Genomic DNA, 21904 nt, shown 5'->3' on the forward strand with positions numbered 1-21904 from the left:
TCATTCTCGGTTGTCCCCTTCTCCCCCTGTCCCCAATCCTTCCCAGCATCAGTTTTTTCCAGTGAGTCAACTCGTCACATGAGCTGGCCAAAGTATTGCAGTTTCAGCTTTAGCATCAGTCCTTCCAATGAACACCCAGGATCGATCTCCTTTAGAATGGACTGGTTGGATCTCCTTGCAGTCCAAGGGACTCTCAAGGGTCTTCTCCAGCACCACAGTTCAAAAGCATCAATTCTTCGGTGATCAGCTTTCTTCACCGTCCAACTCTCACATCCATACATGACCACGGGAAAAGCCATAGCCTTGACTAGACGGACCTTGGTTGGCAAAGTAATGTCTCTGCTTTTTAATATACAATCTAGGTTGGTCATAACTTTCCTTCCAAGGAGTAAGCGTCTTTTAATATCATGGCTGCAATCAGCATCCGCAGTGATTTTGGAGCCCCCCAAAATAAAGTGTGACACTGTTTCCACTGTTTCCCCATCTATTTTCCATGAAGTGATGGGACCAGATGCCATAATCTTAGTTTTCTGAATGTTAAGCTTCAAGACAAACTTTTACTCTCCTCTTTCACTTTCATCAACAGGCTTTTTAGTTCCTCTTCAGTTTCTGCCATAAGGGTGGTGTCATCTGCATATCTACATGGACTACTAAAATACTTCTCTCTTTCAAACTACATAACCGTATGAAGCCAGATTTTTCCCATATACTTCAACCAAAATAAAGTATCGCAATAGGCTGAATGCAGAAGTAGATATGAAAATTTAGCTGTCTTCCAGCCACACATTAAAGAGATTTGGAGTCATAAAACTATGCCACTCTTTTCAAACTTTTGTCTTGGAAACCTATGGATATTTTTCAAAAAATTACTATTTATATTGTTTATGTTAAAACCCATCACATGTTAATATGTGAATTAATAAATGTTTTAAATTTCTCCGTTTTAATTTTTGAAACAGTACATACTGATAAATATAACCCATCTAAAAAATGTTCTCTGGGGTCCTTGGCTTTTTTTTAGGAGTATAAAGGAGTCCTGAGACCTTTATGTCTCAGTATGGTTGATCTATACTGTGAAGAGATAAAGACAAAGACGTTCTAATTTAACACAATCTCAGTTATATTTTCTCTCTTCAGCAAAACTGAACTTATTTATTCAATGTCTTAATATCTTAGTTATGACAAAGTAAACATTTCAACATACAAAACAGAAGGAATAAGTGGAAGTAAATCGGAGGGTTTTTTAGAGGAAACTCAAGAAATAACTCAGAAACAAACTAATGAAAAGCACCGGAATTACAAGAATAAAAAGTCAAAAGCAAACTAATAAAAACCATCAGAACTGTAACTTTGGACATAATCTCGTTTAAACTAGTCCTTTCACAGAAAATAAAAGTTGGCAGGAGAATGAAATGGCAATCCACTCCAGTATTCTTGCCTGGGAAATCCCATGGACAGAGGAGCCTTGTGGGCTACAGTCCATGGGACTGCAGAGTCAGACATGACTTAGTGACTAAATATCAACAACAAAAGAGTTAAAGGTTGGTTAAAATACAACTAGTTTGTGATAGAATGAGGATGAGAACTAACCTTCCAGACTCCTTGAATAGTCCATGTACACTTTCCAGAGCTTATATACCAGGCAATGGGCAGGCACTGGAGATATGGGAATGAACAAGACAAACCTGGTAAACCTGCTTTCTTGGAGATCAGCATCGTGTCAAACAGATGTAATGAGTGCACAGAGGAAACACACTGGATTCTATGGGAGCACTGAACGGAGTATAAACTGAGCTCGTAGGGAAGAGGTCTCAAGAAAGTAACCTCGTTACTGTCATCTACCAACATCCTCCTCACTCCCTCCTTTGCTAAGGACTCACTAACTCATCACCATTCCTATTATTATTCTTAGTGATGTCAACATTCACTCAGATAATCCACCCCAAACCCTGGCCTCTCAGTCTCCAGACTTCCTGAACTAAAACATTTTTTTCTTCATCACTGTCAAAACCCACCATGGTCATCACTAGTATTTACACCATTTTCAAAAATCTAGATTTTTAAAAATCCTATATTCTGAACATCCAATTTCTTCTTCTATCTCTGCAGTTCACTTGCTCTAGCACCTCAATTTCAACAATCCTTAGATTTCACAGGACTTCCCATTCACTAATCGTCCCAGTTTTTCACTATCTACTTTGCAACTAAGACGTGCTCCAAGGATACAATACACATCAAATTCCAAAGCTTGGTACTTTAAAAAGAATGTAAATATCTCATTAACAAACTGTGTTGATTACTTACTGAAATAATTATATTTTGGATGCACTGAGTAAATAAAATGTTATTAAAATTAATTTCAACCTATTTTTTTATACTTTAATATGGCTATTATAAAAATTTTTAATTAGATATGTGGCTCACATTATAGTTCTATGAGGCAATGGTAATCTATTCTGTGATGACTCCTAAATGTGGATCTCTAACTCTGACTCCTCCTTAAACTCCAGAAGGACTATCTACCTAGCCTATCTACTTCATTGTCTAATCTAATGTGGACTGAACACACATCCACAAAGAGCACACTTGATAGCCCCCGGCCCATGTGCAGCCATCCACTGATACAGTTAGGAAAATAATTCCGACTAGGAGTCATCCTTCAATCCTTCTTTCCCTCACACTGCATAGTCAATCCACCAGTAAGGCCTGTTCAGCTCTGCCTTAAAAACGGCCAACCTCTCTGCTGAATTCCTCACCCCATAACAATGTACAAGCAATTCTCATTCTCTGCCAGGACTAGTACAATAATACCCTTCCTCCTGGAAATTTTGCTCTTGCTTTCCCTTCAGTATGTTTTCCACTCAGCAGCCTGAATGATTCTTTCAAAAAGTAAATTAAGTACTGCAATGACAACCCATCACACCTGGAATAAAATCCAACCACTTTTCAAGGCCTACATGTGATCTGACCCCTAACAATCTCCCTGACCTCTCTCCTGCTAGTCTCCTTCTCACTACCCTGTAGACATAACCCTTAGAAAGATTTTGCCCATCTCAGAGCCTCTGAACTTGCCTTTTTCCTAGATCCTCACAGGGAAGATGACCTATCCTCCAGGTCTCATTTCAAGGGTCACCTCCAGAGAGTGTCACTTCCTCCTGCCCAGTCCCAGTTTTCTGCATCCTGTCACCCTATTTAACTTTCCAAGCAGCACTTCTCCCTACGTGTAAGTCTTTGTTTTGGGGCAGGGGTGGAAATCCTCTGTCCCCTACCCTCTATAATGAAAACTTCCTAAGGGTAGGAACTTGGCCTCACTTACTATTTTATCTGTGGTACCTGGAAGGTACTCAAAAGATTTTGATCAAATAAAGAATGATGAATGAATGCGGTAATTTTTCACCTGAACTACAAGACCTGACACATAAGTGATATTTAGACCAAGAGGAACAAGTTTTCTAGTTAGAGAACACCATTTGCAAAGGTAGAGAAGAATGAAATTTCAAAAAACTGAAAGGGCGTTATGACTGGTAAGACTAGAGCAATGGGATGAATGTAGCAAGACTAGAAAGACAGGAGCGATACCATATATGGCCTGATAGGCCTCACTGTGAGACTGCATATTTATGAAGAATCACTGACTAACTTTTAAGCAGGGGAGTGACATGATCAGATTTCCATTCGGAAAGTGCCAGTCAAGCCACAGTGTGAATAATGGGGATGTGATCAGAGGGGATATGTGGTAATGTAAAGACAGAAGCTAGAGCAGTTGTCTAAGCTTTACACTAGGGTAATACAATGGAGACAGAATAGACCAATTTAAAGAGATATTTAAGAGGAAGAATCAACAGGATGTGGTACAGATCAATCAGTGGTGGTAGCTGGGTAAGGAGGTGCCAGGGAAGTACAATGGAGGAGCCAAGAGATGAATAAACAAAATGTGGTATAATATACATACACTAGAGTATTACTCAGCCATAGAAAGGAATACAGTACTAACACATGCTACCAAGTGAATGAACTAAGCTTAAAAATATTACACCTAATACAAGACAGAGAGACACAAAAGGCCACATACTATATAATTCCATTCATATGAAATATACAGAATAAGTAAACCAATAGAGACAAGGCAAATTGGTGGATCCCAAGTGGTGGGGGCAGGGTGGTTGAGATGGGGACAAAACTGCTTAACAGTCTCAGGCTTTTCTGAGGAACAATGAAAATGTTTTAGAATACATCGAGGCAGTGGTTGCATAACACTGAATGTACTAAATACCACTGAACTGTATAGTTTAAAATTATTGGTTTTATATTATATGACTAATAGCTCAATTTTTAAAACTACATTATGAAGCAAATAATATAGCTATATTCTAATCAATCTATGGCAGGAGTTACTAACAAAACTGGTTGTAAATTTAAAATATATTAACAATTTTAAAGCTCTCTACTCCTTACTGTCATAAATAAATTATAGTAACATTCATTATCCTTTCCCCCACATATAGCAGTTGTGCAGTGGATTTAATAAGACTTTTATCTTGTAGAGATACATACTAAAATATTTATGGATGAGATGATATGTCAAAGATGGACTTTATACAAGAACAGTAAAGAGACAGGAGAGGATGATAAATGGCCATGAGTTGGCAATCATTAAAGCCAGACGATGAACATGTGGGGGTTATCATTATACTATTCTATTTTTGAGTACATTTGAAATTTTCCATAATGAGTTTTAATTACTACGCTAAAAATTAGTCAAATAAGACTTTGGGGCTTCCCTGGTGGCTCAGTGATAAAGATTCCACCTGGCAAGGCAGGAGATGTGAGTTTGAACCCCGATTCAGGAAGATCCCACATGCCATGGAACAACTAAGCCCAAGCGCCAAACACACATAACATTCCTTAGGATGTTTTGGTTTTAGGTTTTTTTCACAAATACTAGTTCACTACCAACTGTATCTCAAAAAATTTCATTTTGTAAATGAATAAAATTAGTAAATTAGTTAAGCGTACCTATTTGGATACTTTAAAAAACTTCAAGTCTCCTTTCTATGGAATTAAAGTATGTGTCAAGCTATTTGCTTTAAAAACAAAATCCAGTAATCACCATTTTCCAAATGCCTTATCTTCTTAATTTTGTACTTTTAAAAAAATTCCTTATTTTTAGCATGATGTCTTATTAAATAAATATTAAGGTCTAAAAAGCTTTTGGAGAAGGAAATGGCAGCCCACTCCAGTGTTCTTGCCTGGAGAATCCCAGAGACAGCGGAGCCTGGTGGGCTACCGTCTACGGGGTCACACAGAGTCGGACACGACTGAAGTGACTTAGCAGCAGCAAAAAGCTTTTAGTCCCAGGGCTTGACTATTATTCTTCAAAAACCAAGCCATAACTTCAGTAAAAATTATAATCAACACTAAAAGGCGTTAGAAAAAATACACAGCTCCCCCCAAATTCAAACTTTTTAAATGCTCCAAAATTAGCTTTTAACTATGACTTTTACCTTTTGTATTACCACTATTTTCATGGAATTATAGTCTACATCTCTTCTAATATTTGACTCAACCTCTTGTCCCAATATGAGCATCTTCCTCTCTAGCTAATACATTCTTGTCTGCTAACTCACAAATGTCTAATTCCTAGAATATAATTTAACCTAGGTGATGGACAGGGAGGCCTGGCGTGCTGTGATTCATGGGGTCGCAGAGAGTCGGACACGACTGAGCGACTGAACTGAACTGAAACAGAGTTATCCTAAATAGCCATAGAGGGACTTTCCCAGCCATCCAGTACTTAAGACTATGCTTCCACTGCAGATCCCTCTTCAGGGAACCAAGATCCTATATGTCAATAAATAAATAAATAGCACTGATCAGAACTCAAATGGCCCAAACATCTCTCTTCTACTTTAAGGAGTATTAGCATTCTTCACCTATCAGAACCAACCGGAGAAAGCAGACACACAGAAGAGGAATTAGAAAAGTGTTCTTATTTGAAGGGATTATTTCAACAATTTTCTTAAACAAACAAACAAACCACTTCTCTCCAAAAGACAAAAACAAGCTAAAACCGAGGATCTAATCACAGACCAGAACTAAATCACAGTATCGCATGTAAAGTTCTTGGTGGTACTGTAGTTACAAAATGAAAAAAATGTTTGTTTTAATACAAAACATTCCAATGATATACAGCCCCAAAGAATATTCAGTACTCTTGAGAGCATTAGTAAGAACTGATGTAAAACTCCACTCTTATGAATGGACTTTCATTAAGACCTAACATGCAAGGCCAGATTCTGCCTGTTTAATGGCAGCACTGTGTTATTTGCTTGGTCATGTCCAACTCTTTGCGACCTCATGGACTCCTCCATCCACGGGATTCTCAAAGAAAGAATAATGGAGTGAGTTGCCGTTAATGTTCAATTAATGTTATGATATAATATAGGTCAATCTAACAATTAACTGAGGATCTTCCATAAAATTATCTAAAATTCCACTTTGTTTATTGAGATATAACACTACTAGTTTCAGGTGTACAATATAATAATTCGTTGTTATTTGTATATACCACAAAATGATCACCACAGTAAGTTCAGTTAACCATCACCACACAAATTTACAGTTTTTCTTTCTTACAGTGAGAACTTTTAAGATTTACACTCCCAGCAATTAACTTGAATCACCATGTTGTGCATTACTAAACCTTAATTCATGTATTATAGATTTCCAAACTACATCTCTAATTTTTCAAACCACTGTTTTACTCAAACTTTCAAGTGCAATTAAGATTTCTACCATTTCTAACCTGTCCTCATCTCTGCAATCATTTTGACTGTCTTTACCTGAACACAATTTGTGTGGAAATCAGAACTACTCCAGATATTTCAAGAAGTTTTTTGTTTTGTTAATGTCTACTGATTTTTCTAAAAATTTCCTTATCACAATTGCAAAGCTGATTCAGAAGAGGAAAAAAAAGGCAAAAACAGACAAAAAAGGAAAAGGGACCAGTAAGCTCAGTGAAAACCTAGCCTACAATTCCTGTAATTGAATACTTCCAAGTGCCAAAGCCACTATATCTTGTGATTCAGGCAAGTTCCCAAATTACAAACATACCTGTTCTTATAGTACAACTTGGAACTCAGACGCAACAATAGTAAAATAGTTGTGAGGATCCCAGACACAACCCACAAGAGTCTGTTTATTTAATGACGTTTCTGGACTCATTCACATCTGGAGACAGTGTGATATGGAAAGAGTATGGCTTTTAGAGCCTGTCAGAGTTACAGAGAAATCCTAACTGTGTAAGATAAAAATTGAGTTACTTCCTAATTTCTTCATCTGTAAGAGGATACTGTCTACACGGAGTTTTTGCAAGGATTAAAGATTATACAAATCAACCAGCAAAGACTGTGACAGAGCAGGTACTCAATAAGCAGAAGCAGGTGTTTTACTCTTCCCTTTTCTATTACCCTCTTCACACATTCTTTTTATCCACTTAGGGTACAGCATCAGAAAATCTGGGTTTGATTCCAGGCGCTATCTCATACATGATATGGAACTTTAGGCTAGGTATTCATTCTCAGAAACTCAGACTGCTCATTTGTTTAAAAAAGAAAAGGAAAGGAGAAAGAAAAAGATCATAGAATTACTGTAATACCTAAGTGACATCACTTTATAAACTGGAATAGAGTGCCAAAAGAGTCAGTTTTTACCTACTCCAAAGTGCTCCCACTCAAAAAATTACCTGCCTTCCAAGGTTATGAGTCTAATGAGCCAATGAATACAGACTAACGTAACAGGTACAGGAAATCAAGCTAAACTAAGCAGCTCACTAATGGTATCCCCTCATCCTCCCAGACTTCAAGATATACTTGTTGACCCAAAAGAAGCCCCTATGGGGGTGATTCCAGAGGAAAAAATTTAAAACTTTAGCTGTAAGGAAGACTTTTCTGTCCTTACTCAACCTATGCTGAGAAATCTTTTGTAAGCAGTTTCTGTTCCTTTTCACTTATATCTCCCCCAGAGTCCCTATGATAAAGGCAGTATGGACCCTGAAGTGGAGTGCAGAGAACTGGCCAGAACAAATGAATTTGAGTTGAACAGTGACTGTCCTTGACATAACCACCAGAATATTCAAACTAAAGGTAGAAAAACGCAAAGATTTTTCTTTATGTCTGAATAAAATACACTTTCTATTTTGAATACTTTTTTCCCTTAAGAAATTAAAAAGCCCTGTCCTTTTTAAAAGATAGCGGACTCTTCTGAGGAGTTTTGCTATTAATAATAAAATTTAATAAAGTCAACAGGACCAAAAGAGCTAACAAAGTGCTCAAGGACTCAACTGCACTACAGCCAAAAGAACCTGCCAGCTAAACATCTTACAAGAACTGTACTTCCAAAGTGTAGGAAAGAAACAAAATCAAAACTAAATTCTCAGGATAAAAATCACTCAGGCAATAATTTAACTCACCTGGGGTATAAAAAAAATTCTCAAAACATAAGTGACCATATACTTTCTCCAAGTGAAGCTATGTTTACACAGGGTGTTGGCCATTATCCAATCAGTCAAAGAAGGGAAACAGAGAGATCTCAAAAGACATCCAAATGGATATTTCCAGTACTATCTGTCCCCTTTCCACAGCACCATGGCAGATCACAAAGTCAGCTACCACATCAACTTCCACAAAGTGCATGTCATCTTTGGAGCCTGTCTGAGCCTCCTGGGAAAGCAGCTAGTGACCAGCTTCATGAGCCCAAAACTACAAAGATAAACACTGCTGTGTGTGAATTTCATCCTTTCCCTCCCCGGGCCCCCACCCCGGAATTCTGAGTATCTCTCTGGTGTTGAGGATCACCAAAAAAAAAAAACAACTTGGGGCCAGTGACAGTGCATCTTAGCACCAAGGTACTAACATGCTTAAAAGACTACAAGAGAAACAGGATGATTTATTTATTTACAGATATAAAGAAATTTTACAGTGCTTCAAAATTACATCATGGTACCAAGAAGGGAAAAGAAAAGGGGTCAAGGAAGAAAAAAAAAAAAACAGCACACAACTACCTGAAAAAGAAATAGTCAACAGACAGGTTAAAACACGTTTGCATTGGCCAACACATAGCAGTTACCACACCATGTATTTGTCAGATTTCCCAACATGCAAAACAAAAAGAAACCACCCCTTTATGAAGCGCCTGTCTGCTGCCTTCTACAAAGAAATGACTTCTCTAGAATGTGGGTAATTTAATTTCCTGTGCTCTTCCTTTGGCTTTCAAAATCTTTAATATCTGCAGCAAACTGAGATTCACCTCAATTTTAAGGTTCTTCATGTGAAGTTGAATAAAACGTGTTTATTTTTAATATCGATAAACTGTAAGATAGCGTTTCTATTTGAAAACTATATTCACATTCCTACTAGATTTAAGAATATTTTCTTAAAAGTCAAATTTAAAGTTTGCAAAACCAAGTAATACAGTAGTTGTGGCAGGCACTCAACTAGTTTATCAGTGGAATTTCTAAAATAAAAGCCTGAAAAAAGTCATGAGATAAATTCCTAGTAGTGCTACTGAAAATACAATGTTACTAATACGGGAATTGAGAAATATTCAAAATATTCTGAAAACAGTATCTCCTTCTAAAAATAAAGAGGAAAAGTATTTGTCAACAGAGAGACGATTGGTTCTTAAAAATGATAATCACATGGGATGCATTTCTATAAATACTTTCGTTCTCAATTGCAATAACCCCAACCTTTCAAAGCACGTTTTGGTCATGCCTTTCCACTAACAAGCGAGTTTTTCGTGCCATTACATTGATACAAATGACTCTGCTACTTTTATTTGCTTCTACTGCAAACTGTTAAGTTTACGCAGTTAAAGATACACAAATTAAACTATCACAGAACATAACTCACTTTCAAACATTAAAATGAAAGCAAACAACCAACCCCTGTCACAGAAAAGTGACAAGAATTTTCTAATAAATTTACAGTAACATATTTGACGTTACAGTTCTAGTTCGGAGATTCATTCTATACATGTACTTAGGATGGAAAGAGACAAACCTCAGGGAAAAAAAGCAACCGGCGATTATACCGTTCTATTTTTACTTAAGAAGCCACCAGTTCAACAACTTTTAGGGAAGAGAGAATATTCAAGCCATTTTTCCAAGTAGTTGAAGATAATTTGTGTTTTACACTAACGACCGCCCCAACAATCTCTAGAATATATTGTGGTGGGGGCGGAAATGAAATTGATGAGAGGGAAAAAAAACACGACTTGAAAACCGATAGGCAGGCAGATTTACAAACCTTCAATTAAAGGGAATTCGGAGGTTAACTTCTCCACGCCCTCCCTCGCTCCCCACCCGCTTCCTCCTCTCCTCGGGGAGGTCTATGTGATGTGACTCATGACCAATTTTTTAAAAAAACAAATAAATAAAAGACACACCCTCTGGGCTGAAACTGACATAATCGCCCCCACCCCACCCTCCCCCGATGCACCCCCGCTTCCCCTCCGGCTCCTGCCTCTCCTCGTCCCGGCCCTCGGCTCTCCGCTCCATCGGCCGTTCCGAGACCCTCGGCCGGCGGCGGGGGACTCCGGGACGGAAGCCCAGCGGGTGGAAGGCGGCTGGAGAGCAGCGCGGTCCTGGGGGCCGAGCCCGCGCGGGAGCAGGACTGCAGCGGGGCGCCGGGCTGCGGCGGCCGCGGCTCCGGGATCCCTCGCCCATTTTCTCTCTCGGCTTCTTGGGGTTTCAACCACCGCAGCCACTTCCTGTATCGCAGCCCGACTTCCCCGAGCCCGGCCGCTCGCTCTCTACCCCGGCTGAGCTTGGGGATGGGTTTGGGCTTTGGGGTTGCCGCTGGGGTTAGGCAGTTCCCCACCCCGCCCAGTGGGCTGGTCACTCGGACGGCCGGTGGCGGGTCCTCGGCCCGGCCGGCGGCGCCCGCCCGGCTCACCTGTATGTAGTTGTTCTCACAGTAGTCCGCTACCCGGGTCAGGTTCTGGTAACTCTCAATCAGCGCCCTCTTGCCGGACGGGATTTCCTCCTCTAGTAACATCTGCAGCTCTGCCATTTTCCACCCCTCCGCATCGCTTCCTCTCGCGTTAAAGAGACAGAGGCAACAGCAAGGTCCGCCGAGGCTCCGAGCACCTCACAGCCCGGATACAAACCGCCAGCCCGCCCTCCCGCCTGGTATTGTGGGACAGCACCTCCTCCCCTTCCTCCTCACTTTCTCCACCCGCCTCCACCTACTTCGCGCAGGCGCGGCAAGGTCGTTCTCTCGCGAGCTTTCCTGCCTTTCCCTCCCTCTTCCCCGGACCAAGGGATTTTTTTTTTTTTATTCCCCTCCTTTGGCATGGCCTTCTGGGAATTGTAGTCTGTCGCTGGCTTGCTGCCCATCAAAGGCTCATGCGTCCAGGGAGCCTCCGAATAAGACTCGGGAGGAGAGTAATAGGGTGGAGGTTTAAATCCCAAGTTTCTTGACAGCTCCGGGAGATGGCGCCACAGGGTGATTCTAGAGAATGAACCGGGTTCTCCGAGAAGGCTGTGAAGCTTGGCTGAATTAGGTTCACTCAGTTCAGTTCAGTTCAGTTCAGTTCAGTTCAGTCGCTCAGTCGTGTCCGACTCTCCGCGACCCCATGAATCACAGCACGCCAGGCCTCCCTGTCCATCACCAACTCCCGAAGTTCACTCAAACTCATGTCCACAGAGTCGGTGATGCCATCTAGCCATCTCATTCTCCGTCGTCCCCTTCTCCTCCCGCCCCCAACCTTTCCCAGCATCAGAGTCTTTTCCAGTGAGTCAACTCGTCGCATGAGGTGGCCAAAGTATTGCAGTTTCAGCTTTAGCATCAGTCCCTCCAATGAACATCCAGGATTGATCTCCTCTAGAATGGACTGGTTGGATCTCCTTGCAGTATAAGGGACTCTCAAGAGTCTTCTCCAACACCACAGTTCAAAAGCATCGATTCTTCGGCGGTCAGCCTTCTTCACAGTCCAACTCTCACATCCATACATGACCACGGGAAAAACCATTGCCTTGACTAGACGGACCTTGGTTGGCAAAGTAATGTCTCTGCTTTTTAATATACTATCAAGGTTGGTCATAACTTTCCTTCCAAGGAGCAAGCGTCTTTTAATTTCATGGCTGCAATCAGCATCTGCAGTGATTTTGGAGCCCAAAAAAACAAAGTCTGACACTGTTTCCACTGTTTTTCCATCTATTTCCCATGAAGTGATGGGACCAGATGCCATGATCTTTGTTTTCTGAATGTTGAGCTTCAAGCCAACCTTTTCACTCTCCTCTTTCACTTTCATCAAGAGGCTTTTGAGTTCCTCTTCACTTTCTGCCATAAGGGTGGTGTCATCTGCATATCTGAGGTTATTGATATTTCTCCCAGCAATCTTGATTCCAGCTTGTGCTTCTTCCAGCCCAGCATTCCTCATGATGTACTCTGCATATAAGTTAAATAAGCAAGGTGACAATATACAACCTTGACGTACACCTTTTCCTATTTGGAACCAGCCTGTTGTTCCATGTCCAGTTCTAACAGTTGCTTCCTGACCTGCATACAGGTTTCTCAAGAGGCAGGTCAGGTGGTCTGGGATTCCCATCTCTTTCAGAATGTTCCACAGTTTATTGTGATCGACACAGTCAAAGGCTTTGGCATAGTCAATAAAGCAGAAATAGATGTTTTTCTGAAACTCTCTTGCTTTCTCCATGATCCAGCGGATGTTGGCAATTTGATCTCTGGTGCCTCTGCCTTTTCTAAAACCTGCTTGAACATCTGGGAGTTCACGGTTTACATACTGCTGAAGCCTGGCTTGGAGAATTTTGAGCATGACTTTACTAGCGTGTGAGATGAGTGCAATTGTGCGGTAGTTTGAGCATTCTTTGGCATTCCCTTTCTTTGGGATTGGAATGAAGACTGACCTCTTCCAGTCCTGTGGCCACTGCTGAGTTTTCCAAATCTGCTGGCATATTGAGTGTAGCACTTTCACAGCATCATCTTTCAAGACTTGAAATAGCTCAACTGGAATTCCATCACCTCCACTAGCTTTGTTCGTAGTGATGCTTTCTAAGGCCCACTTGACTTCACATTCCAAGATGTCTGGCTCTATCGTGACTATCTTGGTCGTGAAGATCTTTTTTGTACAGTTCTTCTGTGTATTCCTGCCACCTCTTCTTAATATCTTCTGCTTCTGTTAGGTCCATACCATTTCTGTCCTTTATCGAGCCCATCTTTGCATGAAATGTTCCTTTGGAATCTCTAATTTTCTTGAAGAGCTCTCTTGTTTTTCCTATTCTGTTGTTTTCCTCTATTTCTTTGCATTGATCACTGAGGAAGGCTTTCTTATCTCTCCTTGCTATTCTTTGGAACTCTGCATTCAGATGCTTATATCTTTCCTTTTCTCCTTTAGGAATCAGATATCATTCTGACAAGGATTCAGTTCAGTTCAGTTCAGTCGCTCAGACAAGGATTCAGTTCAGTTCAGTTCAGTCGCTCAGTCGTGTCCGACTCTTTGCGACCCCATGAATCACAGCACGCCAGGCATCCCTGTCCATCAGCAATTCCCGAAGTTCACACAAACTCATGTCCATCGAGTCGGTGATGCCATCCAGCCATCTCATTCTCTGTCGTCCCCGTCTCCTCCTGCCCCCAATCCTTCCCAGCATCAGGCTCTTTTCCAGTGAGTCAACTCGACGCATGAGGTGGCCAAAGTATTGGAGTTTCAGCTTTAGCATCAGTCCTTCCAATGAACATCCAGGATTGATCTCCTTTAGAATGGACTGGTTGGATCTCCTTGCAGTCCAAGGCACTCTCAAGAGTCTTCTCCAGCACCACAGTTCAAAAGCATCAATTCTTCGGCGATCAGCTTTCTTCACAGTCCAACTCTCACATCCATACATGACCACGGGAAAAACCATAGCCTTAACTAGAGGGACTTTTGTTGGCAAAGTAATGTCTCTGCTTTTTAATATGCTATCTAGGTTGGTCATAACTTTCCTTCCAAGGAGTAAGCGTCTTTTAATTTCATGCCTGCAGTCAGCATCTGCAGTGATTTTGGAGCCCAAAGTGTGACACTGTATCCACTGTTTCCCCATCTATTTCCCATGAAGTGATGGGACCAGATGCCATGATCTTAGTTTTCTGAATGTTGAGCTTCAAGCCAATCTTGTCTCTCTCCTCTTTCACTTTCATCAAGAGGCTTTTGAGTTCCTCTTCACTTTCTGCCATCAGGGTGGTGTCATCTGCATAGCTGAGATTATTGATATTTCTCCCAGCAATCTTGATTCCAGCTTGTGCTTCTTCCAGCCCAGCGTTCCTCATGATGTACTCTGCATATAAGTTAAATAAGCAGGGTGACAATATACAACCTTGACGTACTCCTTTTCCTATTTGGAACCAGTCCGTTGTTCCATGTCCAGTTCTGACTGTTGCTTCCTGACCTGCACACAGGTTTCTCACGAGGCAGGTCAGGTGGTCTGGTATTCCCATCTCTTTCAGAATGTTCCACAGTTTATTGTGATCCACACAGTCAAAGGCTTTGGCGTAGTCAATGAAGCAGAAATAGATGTTTTTCTGGAACTCTCTTGCTTTCTCCATGATCCAGCGGATGTTGGCAGTTTGATCTCTGGTGCCTCTTCCTTTTCTAAAACCTGCTTGAACATCGGAAGTTCACGGTTCACATACTGCTGAAGCCTGGTGTGGAGAATTTTGAGCATGACTTTACTAGCGTGTGCTGCTGCGTCACTTCAGTCGTGTCCGACTCTGTGTGACCCCATAGACAGAAGCCCACCAGGGTCCCCCGTCCCTGGGATTCTCCAGGCAAGAACACTGGAGTGGGTTGCCATTTCCTTCTCCAATGTGTGAAAGTGAAAAGTGAAAGTGAAGTCGCTCAGTCGTGTCTGACCCTTAGCGACCCCACGGACTGCAGCCTACCAGGCTCCTCCATCCATGGGATTTTCTAGGCAAGAGTACTGGAGTGGCTTGCCATTGCCTTCTCCCTACTAGCGTGTGAGATGAGTGCAATTGTGCGGTAGTTTGAGCATTCTTTGGCATTGCCTTTCTTTGGGATTGGAATGAAGACTGACCTTTTCCAGTCCTGTGGCCACTGCTGAGTTTTCCAAATTTGATGGCATATTGAGTGCAGCACTTTCACAGCATCATCTTTCAGGATTTGAAATAGCTCAATTGGAATTCCATCACCTCCACTAGCTTTGTTCATAGTGATGCTCTCTAAGGCCCACTTGACTTCACATTCCAAGATGTCTGGCTCCAGATGAGTGATACGCCATCGTGATTATCTTCATCGTGAAGATCTTTTTTGTACAGTTCTTCTGTGTATTCTTGCCACCTCTTCTTAATATCTTCTGCTTCTGTTAGGTCCATACCATTTCTGTCCTTTATTGAGCCCATCTTTGCATGAAATGTTCCCTTGATATCTCTAATTTTCTTGAAAAGATCTCTTGTTTTTCCTATTCTGTTGTTTTCCTCTATTTCTTTGCATTGATCATTAAGGAAGGCTTTCTTATCTCTCCTTGCTATTCTTTGGAACTCTGCATTCAGATGCTTATATCTTTCCTTTTCTCCTTTGCTTTTCGCTTCTCTTCTTTTCACAGCTATTTGTAAGGCCTCCTCAGACAGCCATTTTGCTTTTTTGCATTTCTTTTCCATGGGGATGGTCTTGGTCCCTGTCTCCTGTACAATGTCATGAACCTCCATCCAGAGTTCATCAGGCACTCTATCAGATCTAGTCCCTTAAATCTATTTCTTACTTCCACTGTATAATCATAAGGGATTTGATTTAGTTCATATCTGAATGGTCTAGTGGTTTTCCCTACTTTCTTCAATTTAAGTCTGAATTTGGCAATAAGGAGTTCATGATCTGAGCCACAGTCAGCTCCTGGTCTTGTTTTTGCTAACTGTATAGAGCTTCTGCATCTTTGGCTGCAAAGAATATAATCAATCTGATTTCGGTGTTGACCATCTGGTGATGTCCATGTGTAGAGTCTTCTCTTGTGTTGTTGGAAGAGGGTGTTTGCTATGACCAGTGCGTTCTCTTGGCAAAACTCTATTAGGCTTTACCCTGCTTCATTCCGTGCTCCAAGGCCAAATTTGCCTGTTACTCCAGGTGTTTCTTGACTTCCTACTTTTGCATTCCAGTCCCCTATAATGAAAAGGACATCTTTTTTCGGTGTTAGTTCTAAAAGGTCTTGTAGATCTTCATAGAACTGTTCAACTTCGGCTTCTCCAGCATTACTGGTTGGGGCATAGACTTGGATTACTGTAATACTGAATGGTTTGCCTTGGAAATGAACAGAAATCATTAATTATGCACTAACATCAGTGTTACAGGTGTCGCTATTAAGGTACAAACTCAGGTTGTTTCACTAGGGCAAGTTGAGCTCACAGACTATGGAGTCACCTGGCCAGAAACTCATAAATGAGAGATTCTAACTCCTAAAATCACGGATACAGAAATGTCACAGAGCAATGAGTAATCTCAGTTTCTTTTTTCCTCCTCTTTAGAACACCTGTAACTCAAAGACTAAGCTGGAGTAGATCTGAGGCTCATCTCCCATTCACCTGGCTTGGTGCCCTGCAATAAATCCTTGCTTTGCTGCAAACTTGTCTTTCTGAGCCATGAGCACACAAGCCCTTTGCTTGGTTACAAAACTAAGATAATACTGTAAATCAACTTTGCTATTGCTGCTAAGTGGCTTCAGTCGTGTCTGACGCCTTGCAATTCCCATCAGGCACCTCTGTCCATGGGGATTCCCCAGGCAAGAATACTGGAGTGGGTTGCCATGCCCTCCACAGGATCTTCCCGACCCAGGGATCAAACCCGGGTCTTCTGCATTGCAGGCAGATTTTTTTACAACTAAGCCACCAGGGAAGCCATAAATCAACAATATTTCAATTAATTTTTTTAATTTTTAAATGCTTTTAATATAACGGACTATGAAAAATTTTGTCCAAAGGCTGAAAAACAAACTAAAAGTCACTTAAAAGTCCATCCTTTCATCTCTCTATGAAGTCATTTAGAACCACAGTAACTATAAGAATAATAACATGACAACCGAATGTTCAAAGATTGATTCATCAGTAGGTATTTATTGGATATTTCCTTTCCTAGGGGCCATAACATATTCAGCCCTCTACAAGGAAAATTCATGTCTCCTAGCCATGAAATTAAAAGACACTTACTCCTTGGAAGGAAAGTTATGACCAACCTTGATAGTATATTGAAAAGCAGAGACATTACTTTGCCAACAAAGGTCCGTCTAGTCAAGGCTATGGTTTTTCCCGTGGTCATGTATGGATGTGAGAGTTGGACTGTGAAGAAAGCTGATCGCCGAAGAATTGATGCTTTTGAACTGTGGTGTTGGAGAAGACTCTTGAGAGTCCCTTGGACTGCAAGGAGATCCAACCAGTCCATCCTAAAGGAGATCAATCCTGGGTGTTCATTGGAAGGACTGATGCTAAAGCTGAAACTGCAATACTTTGGCCACCTCATGCGACGAGTTGACTCACTGGAAAAGACTTGGATGCTGGGAGTGATTTGGGGCAGGAGGAGACGGGGACGACAGAGAATGAGATGGCTGGATGGCATCAGCAACTCGATGGACATGAGTTTGAGTGAACTCCGGGAGTTGGTGATGGACAGGGAGGCCTGGCGTGCTGTGATTCATGGGGTTGCAAAGAGTCAGACACGACTGAGCGGCTGAACTGAACTGAACTGGACCTTTATTTTTATTTAAAAAAATTAGTCTCCCTTATAATGATAGTCTGTAATAAAGCACTGTTTCCTTTAAGACTAAATTAGGATTTGTGGGGATAAAATGTAAAACACAGCACCATACTGAAGTCATGGGTTTTCAATATCTTTTGACACAACTGAAAATAAAAAATAATATTATATAATGTGAACCAAGATATATATATACGTGCTGGTATAAAAGTTTCACCAAACTAAGTATGGTATTCTGATTTTTCCTATTCTAATTCAATGTATTTAATGCTGGTAAGGACTATTAAATTTTTTTTTGTAGTTCTGGTTTCTCATTTCTTAATTAGTAAATTCAGCGTGCAGGTTCTATCCCAGGCTAATATATACACTTCCGGAAGAAACGGCCTCTTAAATCCACAGTGTTGAGGTGGGGAGCCCCCAACCACGTCCGATTCGTTTCACATATGATAATATACATGTTTCAATCCATTCTCCAAAATTATCCCACCCTTGCCCTCTCCCACAGAGTCCAAAAGACTGTTCCACACATCCAAGTCTCTGCTGTTGTCTCGTATATGGGGTTATCGTTATCCTCTTGCTATATTCCATATATGTGTGTTAATATACTGTATTGGTGTTTTTGTTTCTGGCTTACTTTGCTTTGTATAATAGGCTCCAGTTTCGTCCACCTCATTAGAACTAATTCAAATGTATTCTTTTTAATCGCTGAGTAGTACTCCATTGTGTAAATGTACCACAGCTTTCTTATCCATTCGTCTGTGGATGGACATCTAGGTTGCTTCCATGTCCTGGCTATTATAAACAGTGCTGTGATGAACATTGGGGTACATGTGTCTCTTTCAATTCTGGTTTCCTCAGTGTGTATGCCCAGGAGTGGGATTGCTGGGTCGTATGGCAGTTCTATTTCCAGTTTTTTAAGGAATCTCCACACTGTTTTCCAGAGTGGCTGTACTTTAGTTTGCATTCCCACCAACAGTGTAAGAGGGTTCCCTCTTCTCCACACCCTCTCCAGCATTTACTGCTTGTAGACTTTTGGATAGCAGCCATTCTGACTGGTGTGAAATGATACCTCATTGTGGTTTTAATTTGCATTTCTCTAATTATGAGTGATGTTGAGCATCTTTTCATGTGTTTGTTAGCCATCTGTATGTCTTCTTTGGAGAAATGTCTGTTTAGTTCTTTAGCCCATTTTTTGATTGGGTCGTTTATTTTTCTGGAATTGAGCTGCAGGAGTTGCTTGTATATTTTTGAGATTAATCCTTTATCAGTTGCTTCATTTGCTATTATTTTCTCCCATTCTGAAGGCTGTCTTTTCACCTTGCTTAGAGTTTCCTTTGCTGTGAAGAAGCTTTTAGTTTTAATTAGGTCCCATTTGTTTATTTTTGCTTTTATTTCCAATATTCTGGGAGGTGGGTCATGGAGGATCCTGCTGTGACTTATGTCGGAGAGTGTTTTGCCTATGTTCTCCTCTAGGAGTTTTATAGTTTCTGGTCTTACATTTAGATCTTTAATCCATTTTGAGTTTATTTTTGTGCATGGTGTTAGGGAGTGTTCTAGTTTCATTCTTTTACAAGTGGTTGACCAGTTTTCCCAGCACCACTTGTTAAAGAGATTGTCTTTTCTCCATTGAATATTCTTGCCTCCCTTGTCAAAGATAAGGTGTCCATAGGCACATGGATTTATCTCTGGGCTTTCTATTTTGTTCCATTGATCTATATTTCTGTCTTTATGCCAGTACCATACTGTCTTGATGACTGTGGCTTTGTAGTAGAGCCTGAAGTCCGGCAGGTTGATTCCCCCAGTTCCATTCTTCTTTCTCAAGATTGCTTTGGCTATGCGAGGCTTTTTGTATTTCCATACAAATTGTGAAATTATTTGTTCTAGCTCTGTGAAAAACACCGTTAGTAGTTTGATAGGGATTGCATTGAACTTATAAATTACTTTAGGTAATATATTCATTTTCACAATATTTATTCTTCCAATCCATGAACATGGTATGTTTCTCCATCTATTAGTGTCCTCTCTGATTTCTTTCACCAATATTTTATAGTTTTCTATATATAGGTCTTTTGTTTCTTTAGGTAGACATATTCCTAAATATTTTATTATTTTCATTGCAATGGTGAATGGAATTGTTTCCTTAATTTCTCTATTTTCTCATTATTAGTGTATAGGAATGCAAGGGATTTCTGTGTGTTGATTTTATATCCTGCAACTTTACTATATTCATTGATTAGCTCTAGTAATTTTCTGGTAGAGTCTTTAGGGTTTTCTGTGTAGAGGATCATGTCATCTGCAAACAGTGAGAATTTTACTTCTTCTTTTCCTATTTGAATTCCTTTTATGTCTTTTTCTGCTCTGATTGCTGTGGCCAAAACTTCCAAAACTATGTTGAATAGTAATGGTGAGAGTGGGAAACGCTTGTCTTGTTCCTGACTTTAGGGGAAACGCTTTCAATTTTTCACCATTGAGGATAATGTTTGCTGTGGGTTTGTCATATATAGCTTTTATTACGTTGAGGAATGTTCCTTCTATTCCCGCCTTCTGGAGGGTTTTGATCATAAATGGATGTTGAATTTTGTCAAAGGATTTCTCTGCATCTATTGAAATAATAATATGGTTTTTATTTTTCAATTTGTTAATATGGTGTATTACATTGACTGATTTGCAGATATTGAAGAATCCTTGCATTCCTGGGATAAAGCCCACTTGGTCATGATGTATGGTCTTTTTAATGTGTTGTTGGATTCTGATTGCTAGAATTTTGTTAAGGATTTTTGCATCTATGTTCATCAGTGATATTGGCCTGTAGTTCTCTTTTTTTGTGACATCTTTGTCAGGTTTTGTTATTAGGGTGATGGTGGCCTCATAGAATGAGTTAGGAAGTTTACCTTCCTCTGCAATTTTCTGGAAGAGTTTGAGTAAGATAGGTGTTAGCTCTTCTCTAAATTTTTGGTAGAATTCAGCTGTGAAGCCATCTGGACCTGGGCTTTTGTTTGCTGGAAGATTTCTGATTACAGTTTCAATTTCCATGCTTGTGATGGGTCTGTTAAGATTTTCTATATCTTCCTGGTTCAGTTTTGGAAAGTTATACTTATCTAAGAATTTGTCCATTTCTTGCAAGTTGTCCATTTTATTGGCATATAATTGCTGATAATAGTCTCTTATGATCCTTTGTATTTCTGTATTGTCTGTTATGATCTCTCCCTTTTCATTTCTAATTTTATTGATTTGGTTTTTCTCCTTTTGTTTCTTGATGAGTCTGGCTAGTGGTTTGTCAATTTTATTTACCCTCTCAAAGAACCAGCTTTTGGCTTTGTTGATTTTTGCTATGGTCTCTTTTGTTTCTTTTGTCTTTATTTCTGCCCTAATAGAGATCAAATTGCCAACATCCGCTGGATCATGGAGAAAGCAAGAGAGTTTCAGAAAAACATCTATTTCTGCTTCATTGACTATGCCAAAGCCTTTGACTGTGTGGATCACAATAAACTGTGGAACATTCTGAAAGAGATGGGAATCCCAGACCACCTGACCTGCCTCTTGAGAAACCTGTATGCAGGTCAGGAAGCAACAGTTAGAACCGGTCATGGAACAACAGACTGGTTCCAAATAGGAAAAGGAGTGCGTCAAGGTTGTATATTGTCACCTTGCTTATTTAACTTATATGCAGAGTACATCATGAGGAACGCTGGGCTGGAAGAAGCACAAGCTGGAATCAAGATTGCTGGGAGAAATATCAATAACCTCAGATATGCAGATGACACCACCCTTATGGCAGAAAGTGAAGAGGAACTCAAAAGCCTCTTGATGAAAGTGAAAGAGGAGAGTGAAAAGGTTGGCTTGAAGCTCAACATTCAGAAAACAAAGATCATGGCATCTGGTCCCATCACTTCATGGGAAATAGATGGAAAAACAGTGGAAACAGTGTCAGACTTTGTTTTTTTGGGCTCCAAAATCACTGCAGATGCTGATTGCAGCCATGAAATTAAAAGACGCTTGCTCCTTGGAAGGAAAGTTATGACCAACCTTGATAGTATATTAAAAAGCAGAGACATTACTTTGCCGAACAAGGTCCGTCTAGTCAAGGCAATGGTTTTTCCCGTGGTCATGTATGGATGTGAGAGTTGGACTGTGAAGAAAGCTGATCGCC

At 40.5% G+C, this 21904-nt stretch overlaps 1 protein-coding gene across 11 annotated transcripts in view; it reads right to left on the reverse strand.

The window, feature by feature from the left end:
- ABI1 (abl interactor 1) overlaps nucleotides 1-11206 on the reverse strand; it is an 86275-nt gene extending 75069 nt beyond the window's left edge. For 4 of the 11 annotated variants that reach the window (XM_055427793.2, XM_055427833.2, XM_055427805.2 and 1 more), the window contains exon 1: nucleotides 10956-11205. In XM_055427793.2, coding sequence (XP_055283768.1) covers nucleotides 10956-11072 — 117 coding nt within the window. In that variant the 5' untranslated portion in view covers nucleotides 11073-11205. Of the gene's footprint in view, nucleotides 1-10955 lie in introns of all 11 variants that reach the window. The other 7 variants (XM_055427776.2, XM_055427770.2, XM_055427820.2 and 4 more) reach the window with 5 other exon arrangements.
- Between the last annotated feature and the right edge of the window lie 10698 nt (nucleotides 11207-21904).

This window comes from Moschus berezovskii, chromosome 15, assembly GCF_049115385.1.
Source record: "Moschus berezovskii isolate FMDL1 chromosome 15, NW_MosBer_1.0, whole genome shotgun sequence".
In the NCBI taxonomy this organism is placed as follows: Eukaryota; Metazoa; Chordata; class Mammalia; order Artiodactyla; family Moschidae; genus Moschus; species Moschus berezovskii.